We start from the raw sequence: 8,581 nt of genomic DNA on the forward strand, positions 1-8,581 counted from the left end.
TTTCACCATCATCATTAGTAACCACAGCCCGGTTATAAATATCGTAATCGAATAATTTGAGGCTCTAATTTGCCGTTGGTACGAGTTGCGTCTGCGTCCCTCTGTTATGTCGCTGGTTTCGCGTGGTTCGGGCACGGCGGACCTCTGGTCCACGGCCGCCCCCCCTCGCTATCCCGGTTTTAAATAATGTTTTGTTCTCTCTCTCTCTCGGGCACAACACAGTGAGATTTAGATGGTCTCGGCGCCACGTTTTCCCTTACGAGAAAGCCTCTGGTTGTAACCACGTTTTCAGAGCCGAAAGAACACTAAACATCACAGGCTACGCAGAGCGCAGTATGGTGGCCGACATGTGGACGAGTCGAAGTTTGAAAAGTCAAGTGGGAAAAGTTGCGGAGCCTTCCCGCAATTTTTTGCGCCATAGCCCCCCCCCCCCCCCCTCCCCCTGTCTTCGCGCCACACCTCTCCTCTCCTCGTGCACATTCTAAAGCGCCTCCCTATAAATCCTGGGCTTGATAGCTATTTGAGGCGTTTTTTTCGTAGTGGGCCAAATCCAACTTACGCGAATTTTAAAATGAAAAGGAAAGTTTGGCACTAGACCTAAATTCAATGGGTTAAAAAGAAATACGCTAAGTTTATTTGCTCCGTTTGCACGCAAACCAGTACCGCTGTACACTAGCTTCGTGCTCTGCTGCCCGCCTGCCACTAGCCATTCTCTTTCTCTCCAACCCCTTTACCCTGTTCGTCTGAAATCGGTGCTTGGGTTCTCTCGGACAGGAGCTACTTATCGTTTGTTTCGGCAGGGTGGCGGTTTCAGAGGCTAGCGTTGCGTATGCTTTGATGAGGATGAAAACGTTTTTTGCTTTCAATATTGAACCCATCCCTCCGTCCTAACACGCCGTGGTGTTAGGACGGAGGGATGGGTCGCCCATGCCCGGTGTTTGTGGCTCGGAAGTTTCCTTCCCTGCGCGGCACTCACAGAGCATTCTCTACTGTTTTTTTTTTGTGTGTGGAAAATACTGCTTGCGCAATTGTCGGTAGGAAGTCTGCTTGCAGCTGAGAAACCCGATGTTGTGTTCAAAGCCCCATAAGCCCACGGAATGGCTTCCGATATCTGGCTCGCGCACGTGTGCAGCGTCCGCTGAACAAGCCAAGGCGACCCAAATGCTTGGAGCCGGATGGCGACGAGCGGGGTGGTGCGAGAGGATACTTCACCTCATCCCCCGGCGCCTCTGACAACTGTTACACGCGATTAAAAAAAATACCGTGGGAGTGTGAAAGCCCTGTGCACAGCCGGCGGACACGAAGGATGGCTCACAAAGGAAGTGCAAGAACGTTACAAAGCCCGACGACGGAAGGATGACAAAGTGTAGGCGCGCATCGCAGTTGTATGGCGACAAGAGACACCGGCGGCATTCCTTCGGACAACTAATGCCTGTTACACCGGCATTGTTGATTGACAGCCATTGTGGTTAATGGCTGCTATGCACAACGGCAGATTTACGGACCCCGAGCTGCATTCCTATGAACAGACCTCGAGGACACCGGGCATGAGGGGGGAAGGGCACGGAGTCGAGGTTTTTTTTTTTTTCCTAACTGTGCAACACTTTTCGTGCAAAATAGACGACGAGAAATAAAGAGTCACAAAGAGCTGAGAAAGTAGGCGACCCTACTCAGCGAGCTAACCGAGGCAAAAGCTAAACAGGAAGGCAATGAAATAGAAAATAAATTGAATCATTATATGGGAAATATTTGAAAGCCAAGCTTCCAGGATTTCGCTGATGTCGTTGGCAGTCCACCCAAAAAGTCAACTTTTTTCTGACGATGATGATGGCGCTTGGTCGAGCGAAGAAATTATAGAACGCTCCCCATGGTCGGAATTAAACTTGGGTCCCTCGCGTCATGAAGCAGACTTGTATCTGATTCCGTCATTCCGACATGGTCGAAGCAGTCTGGATTTGGAGAGGGGCGTGGACGTGCAAAATTAAACAGAGAGTGCACGCCTTCGTCTAACGACGGCGATGCTTAAACGCTAGGGAAAGCCATGGAATGCGGTATCAGTAACGCACCAGAGAGCACAGTCGCCGTGCAGTGAACCGCCCCGATAAAAATGAGGGTGTTTGCATAAAAAGCGCACAGTCTTACATCATACACTCGACCAATAGGATTGGTTGATTGTAGGGTTTGACCAACGCCGCCTGTATTAATACTGCCTGACGCGTCGCGCGCTTTTCAATGGGAAGGGTAGGGACGCTTAGTTCAAGCACTTATCCACGATATGGCGCGTTCTGGCGGACATCTCACCTTACGTCACTGCTCGCGAGTCGCGAAACGCTGCACCCACTTCTACGACGTGTGTCTGTCAGCTTTCCTGTTGGGCTTCAAGGGCCGTTTCGCTTACATCTTAGCCGCGACGGGGCGCTAGTTCTGTGGCGCACTGGGGATCTCGTTCAACGTGTCGCTCGCTTCATACTTGCTGCATTTTTCGAAAGATAAAGACGGAGGCGAACTGAAATAGAGTAAGAACACACTGATTGTCGGGTTATAAATATCGTAATCCGTTGGTACGAGCTAACAGAAAAACGATATTTTCTGTTGGGGCAGCAATTATTTTACTGATTTTTTTTTCTGGAGTATTTAGAGAAGAAAAACTTGCGTGCGCCTTTTTTGTTCAGGCGCTCTCTTCTACGATTACTTTCCAATAATATCACGTGCTTGTAAACTTCAGAAAATTATAGGAAACAAAAGAATAAGCAGCTGGGATCCCGCCACGCTGTCCGGGCGCTTCTACAGTACAGTCCTCAATTTTAGAAGTGCGTACCGATGCGGAGTGCGAACAGTGGGGTCAAAACAATACCTAAATGCGGAGTGGATAGAGGTGGGATGCCCCACTCAAAAAATGTTAGGGCCTGTGATCCGAGTAGATAAGCGCGCAAAGCCGGCATCAGCCTGCTGCAGCGCAAGGGATTTTGCTTCGTGACAAAGGAAGTTTTATCAGTGACAGACGAAGACAGATAGGCATGGTGAAAAACAAGAAGGCGTAGGAGCGCCGCCTCGGGAACGCTAAACAAACTTTCCGCTATTTTGCATAGTTTCCGAGAAGCGGCGCTGGCTGGCGGACACGAAAGCACGCTGGAAGGCTACGGAGCGGGGAAGGGTAGGAGAGAGCAACAGGAGAGTGGCTGTTTGGCCAGTTTTCGCTCACGCGTTAGGCACTGTTTATACAGGCGGCGTTGGTTTGACGAGCCGACGCAACGCAGGCTGTGAGGCGCGCCGTAAAGGAGGGCTGATGATTAATTTTGACCACCAGGGGATCTTTAACGAGCGCCGAATTCTCGTGCACACGGGCGTTTTTTGCTTTTCGCCTCCATCAGAAAAGCGGTCGCCGCGGCCGGGAATGGAACCCGACTCGACCAATAGGAGATCGTCAAGGCACGCCACGTCAACGAAGCGCGTTGTTGGTTTTGGTCACTTTCGCGTTTCTCCATCGCTGTCGTTTCGACAGAGGGACGTACAGTTGGCTTAATTGGATCGAATTCTTTTTATTTAAAAATATAGTAGAGAAAACGCCGTCGCCGGTTGAGCGTGATTACATCTTTTTAACTTACGCTTCAAAAGTTACTAGTCGAGTCGCCTGACGTAGCAACTTTTCTGCTCTATTTATGTGATTTTTTTCTAATTTTCCGCCATGGGCGCAGTACGTCTAAGCCCGCAGCGTCTAGCGCTCACCGCTGTTGAACGGCGGCGCCAGAAATTTCTTTAATAATTTTATGAGTCGGGTTTGTCACTGAACTAGCTACAACAGTAAACAAGGGATCCAAAAGAACTTTGATCGCTTCGCCAATGTATTTTTCACTCTAACTCTTCAAGATTAACTCAACAAACCGGTAATAGATATCTATTTTACATTTTCGCTTGTGGTAAACTTTTTTTTTGTCAGGGTCGTTCCTACGTTTCTTCCTGAGGCGCGAGTCTGTTCGATCTGATTCCTTGTATGCCAAGTATGGGATTGTGAATCTTACAGGCGTATCTATTATACACACCTAATTTGATTTACCGATTGATATATTGATTGTTTGATAGATTGGTCGATTGATCAATTGAGATTGATAGATTGACCAATTCATAGATTGATTGATTCATGGTTTGATTGATTGATTGATTGATTTGATTGATTGATTGATTGATTGATTGATTTATTGATTGATTGATTGATTGATTGATTGATTGATTGATTGATTGATTGATTGATTGATTGATTGATTGATTGATTGCGGTGTTTAACGGGTCGACGCTACTCACGCGATGAGGCGCGCCGTCGTGGAGGGCTCTGGATCAATTTGATCACCTGGTGATCTTTAACGTGCCCCGAAATCTTGAACAGACGGGCGCTGTCGCTCTCGCCTTCATGAGAAAGGTGGGTGCGCTTAACTTAATTTCGCTTTGGATGTTTACGCGCCTTTATGGCGAACGCTGGGTGTTTATCGTGTTTGCACTTGTGACGGTCGGTACCCCCGCCGCACCCCCCCCCCCTCCTGGTTTCCATAGAAAAATTAACTTGGGTTGCAGCCCCCCCTCCCCCCCCCAAAAAAAAAAAAATCCTGGGTCCGTGCCTGCTCTGTACCTTCCCCTCCTAAGGAGGGTAATATTGCGCGTGAGGCAGCGCCCAACCCTCCTGTGGCGTTGGTATTTGCCTTTCCTGGGGCTCGCTATTGCCTAGACCCCGCCCCACTCCGACCTCCTCCGTCCCTGCGGTTACCCTCTTACGCTCTCCCAGCGGGTGCTCCCCAGATTCCTTCCCTATTTTTTATACCTTAAAACGCGGTTCCTTAAAGTTACGCCGTGACGCATTCAAATGAGAATTTCGACACTGAATTCCTCAAAAGCTGTTGTGCCCGAAGTACTTTTCAAAATTCAATCATACCGAACAATGTAACGTGTCGTGTATATACATTGTGCGTTGATGCCTGGGAATCTATGAGCTTCCCACGGCACATATTCAATGAAACAGTCCAGACACAGTATTGAGGTATTTCTTCGGGCCTCAGAGGCTAAGGCGTTGCGCTGCTGAGCACGAGTTCGCGGGTTCGATTCCCGGCCGCGGCGGCCGCTTTTCTGATGGAGGCGAAAAGTAAAAACGACCCTGTGTGCGAGACTTCGGCGCACGTTAAAGATCCCCAGGTGGTCTATACTCTAAATTAAACCGGAGCCCTCCACTACGGCGCGCCTCATCGCCTGCGTGCCGTCGGCGCGTTAAACCCTACAATTATTCAATCAATTTCTTCGGGCAATATTTCTGCAACCACATACCGAAGTGCCAGCGTGCAGATTTTGCGCGGCTATGTATAGTAGTTTTATACCAAGCACTTTGCGTCTGTATATAAATTCGAAAGATCTACCCTGTGACCATTTTATTGCGTAGCCGGCGAAAAAGGCTCTCGGAAAAGCGTAAAAATTCACGCATCTCCATGAAGTGAATCATGACGAGTGGGCGAAGCACTGGGGATCGTTCTTTCTGTAAATCAACCGTGGCATTGCCCACTCGCGCATGTAAATGAGTGACAACGCGTGTGTACAGTATGTACAATTCCAATCCAATCCAAGCCGATACGATTTAGTTTAATCCAATCCAATCCAATCCAAATCCAATCCAATCCAATCCTCCTCGCTCATGCGCAACCCTGTCCACACGGACGCCAGGGGACAAGCAACGGACAAAGCGAGGTCCAAAGGTGTTTCGCCCCTAAACGTCCTATGAACCGGCCGCCTTCTTTAGCGTCTCTGCGTTAGCATGTATTTTAAATTGTTTGCCTGCAGCCCCGCCGCCTCTGAATGACACTTTTGCAGAATGACTACGGGAAGAACAGAGGGAACTTCGCCAGTGGGCGGCAGCAGTTCGTGGGAGTGCAGCCGTTTACCAGCATGATGTGAAACCTAATTTCTTGAACAGAAAATACGTATCAGCTGTGGGCGCTCGGCAGGTATTTTAGACAAGTGAGTGCGTACACCAGATTTGGCCACAAATGCCTCGAGCAAATTAGAGAACGTGAACTTCAGGTGAAGACTGCGGGATTTTTTTTTAGTAATCTCAACGTAGTCAAACAGCATTATTGCATGGTACGGCTACTACGCCCGCAGTTGTTTTTGCAACAGTGTCATCGATAGGGCTTAACCTGCCGCCGTGGCTCAGTGGCTAAGGCGTCGTGCTGCTGAGCACAAAGTCACGGGTTCGATTCTCGGCCGCGGCGGCCGCTTTTCTGATGAAGGCGAAAAGCAAAAACTCCCGTGTGCCCGAGATTTCGGCGCCCGTTAAAGATCTCCAGGTGGTCAAAATTAATCCGTTAGCCCTCCACTACGCCGCCCCTGATCGCCTGCGTTGCGTCGGCTCGTTGAACCCTACAATCAATCAATCAATCAATCAATCAATCAATCAATCAATCAATCAATCAATCAATCAATCAATCAATCAATCAATCAATCAATCAATCAATCAATGAATCAATCAATCAATCAATCAGTCAGTCAGTCAGTCAGTCAGTCAATCGATACAATAGCATTATATGTACACGCGGCTAAAATCAAACACCCTTCAAGACAGGTCGTAAAGCTCGGGAAGGTGGATGAAAACAGCAAAGATCTCCCCCTACATTAACCAATACGTTACCAGAGCTTCAGGGGCACTTAAGACAGATTTATAATGCGAAGCTTTCGAACTGTTTAGCGGTGTAAACATTGAAAGATTTGACATGGTTAATCCACCGAAGCAACGTGAACCTCTCTTGAATAAACGAACGCCTCTACGAACGCCTTGTCATGACGGTCACGGCAACATGTTCGCGGAAAGCTCAACTGTTCTACAACACAGCAGTTCTATCGCTGTTAAGGCAAAAAATCCCGCTCTCTATGTTACAATTGTGACAGCAATAGGGGAGGGTAAATCACGGTTCCGGTACTTCGCACAGTGCATATTTGTGCGGTTCCGTCTAACCTCACGGCAGCTGTGAGGATTACCCCCGGGAAATACTCCCGGCAGTTTCCATAAAAGCTGGCCGGCCTAAAATATGCTGAACAACATTACGTCTTAACGCAACTTAGCATAACATAACCTCACCGAACCTAGCGTAACCTCAACGAACGCGTCATAACCTACCAAATCCAGTCCAGCTGCAACAAACTTAATCTAAAAGCTAATCTAAAAATTGTGTAAACTAAAAAAAATCATCGCATTCTCGGATTCAAAACTGAGCCTACTCATTTAACACCAAGTACTATACCACAGCGCTACAAGTATACCTACAAACACGGCTTTAGAGGGAATATTTATCCCATAGAATCTGCGCGCAGCGTGGTGTGCCAAAGAGGCGACTGCCTTGAGAAATTCCTGACTCTAAATCTCACGGTTGCCGCGACAATAGGCACTTCCTTTAGCTTACTTGTCCTTCGTTGCGTCATCTTTTGCCGCCCTGCTGTGCTTCGAAGTCTTGGTGGGACGCGTTTCCTCTGCGGGCACCGGCGACAGTGCCGAAGACGCGTCGGCCTTAGACGACGAGGCGACTGCTCCCGCGTCCGGAGTCCTTGTTCTCGCCCCAGCTTTTTCCGACATTTCCAAGGCACTGGAAAAGGATAGGATAAGGATAATCATTTGTGGTGGTATTCCGCTTCCTTTGGATAAACTAACCTCTCATCCTTCGGTGCCGTAGCTCCAGCGTCCGCCAGCTTCTTGGAGTGCTTCTTCCGGCTCTTTCCGCCTCTAGCCGTCGTCACGATTGTGCCGGTCACCTCGGTCTTAGACGGAGAGACGACGGCTTCCTTGCCCGGTGACTTCATTTTCGTCCCAGCATGCGCGGATAATTCAAGGGGGGTGCTAGGGGGGAAGGAGCAAGAGCAGCCATTGGCAGGTGCACTGCGCTTGATAGGAATCAGCTTACCTGTCTTCCTTCCCGGCGGCGTCGCCAGGATTTCTTGCAGGCTTCTTGGAGCGCTTCTTGTGGCGCTTTTCGCCCGTAACAGACGACAGCGCCCCGGTCACGTCGGTTGTTGACTTAGACAAGACTGCCTCCTGGTCCTTGGCGTCCATAGTCGCTGCTACTTGGAGCGATAAATCGAGACCGCTGGGGCAGGATGCGGCAATAGCTCTTGGGGGAGCAGCAGTTCGTGACGACGACGATGCCGGGTGACCGCGTGAATGGCGAGCGCGTGAGTGGCATGCGGGGCGTGAGAGCCTCGTCGTTTTCTTTTATCAGCGTGAAATCAGGTTTAATCACAACTGAGTTGTACAAGCGAGAGACGGGAATCAGTGCAGTTTGTTCCAAGTGAACCAAACAGGATCTCTGCCATAGAGTTTCTTATTCTTCTCAAAGAGACAAGCAGCAATGATGAACCGGACAGGGAATCTCTGGTCTCCTCACAGAGATAAAGAGCAATGAAGGTAACTATATGCTACCGGCGCATACCGACGCAGGGAGTGGTCCATAGAGGTCTATTCCCTTCTCTTCATTGGTTGGTTGGTTGGAGCCAAGATAACAATAGCGCCTACAAACTGGGCGAAGTTGACAAAGTCGGACTGGGATCTCATTGGGCAGGA

At 49.2% G+C, this 8,581-nt stretch overlaps 1 protein-coding gene across 1 annotated transcript in view; it reads right to left on the reverse strand.

Annotated features, from left to right (window-relative positions):
- LOC144143110 (uncharacterized) overlaps positions 1-8,074 on the reverse strand; it is a 49,711-nt gene extending 41,637 nt beyond the window's left edge. Inside the window, exons 1-3 of the mRNA XM_077674916.1 lie at positions 7,926-8,074; positions 7,676-7,861; positions 7,431-7,610 (exon numbers count right to left, since the gene is read on the reverse strand). Of these exons, the coding sequence (XP_077531042.1) occupies positions 7,431-7,610; positions 7,676-7,861; positions 7,926-8,074 (515 nt within the window). The remainder of the gene's footprint in view (positions 1-7,430; positions 7,611-7,675; positions 7,862-7,925) is intronic.
- Between the last annotated feature and the right edge of the window lie 507 nt (positions 8,075-8,581).

Source organism: Haemaphysalis longicornis, unplaced genomic scaffold, assembly GCF_048455015.1.
Source record: "Haemaphysalis longicornis isolate Haplotype H1 unplaced genomic scaffold, Haemaphysalis longicornis Haplotype H1 scaffold_6, whole genome shotgun sequence".
NCBI classification, from domain to species: domain Eukaryota; kingdom Metazoa; phylum Arthropoda; class Arachnida; order Ixodida; family Ixodidae; genus Haemaphysalis; species Haemaphysalis longicornis.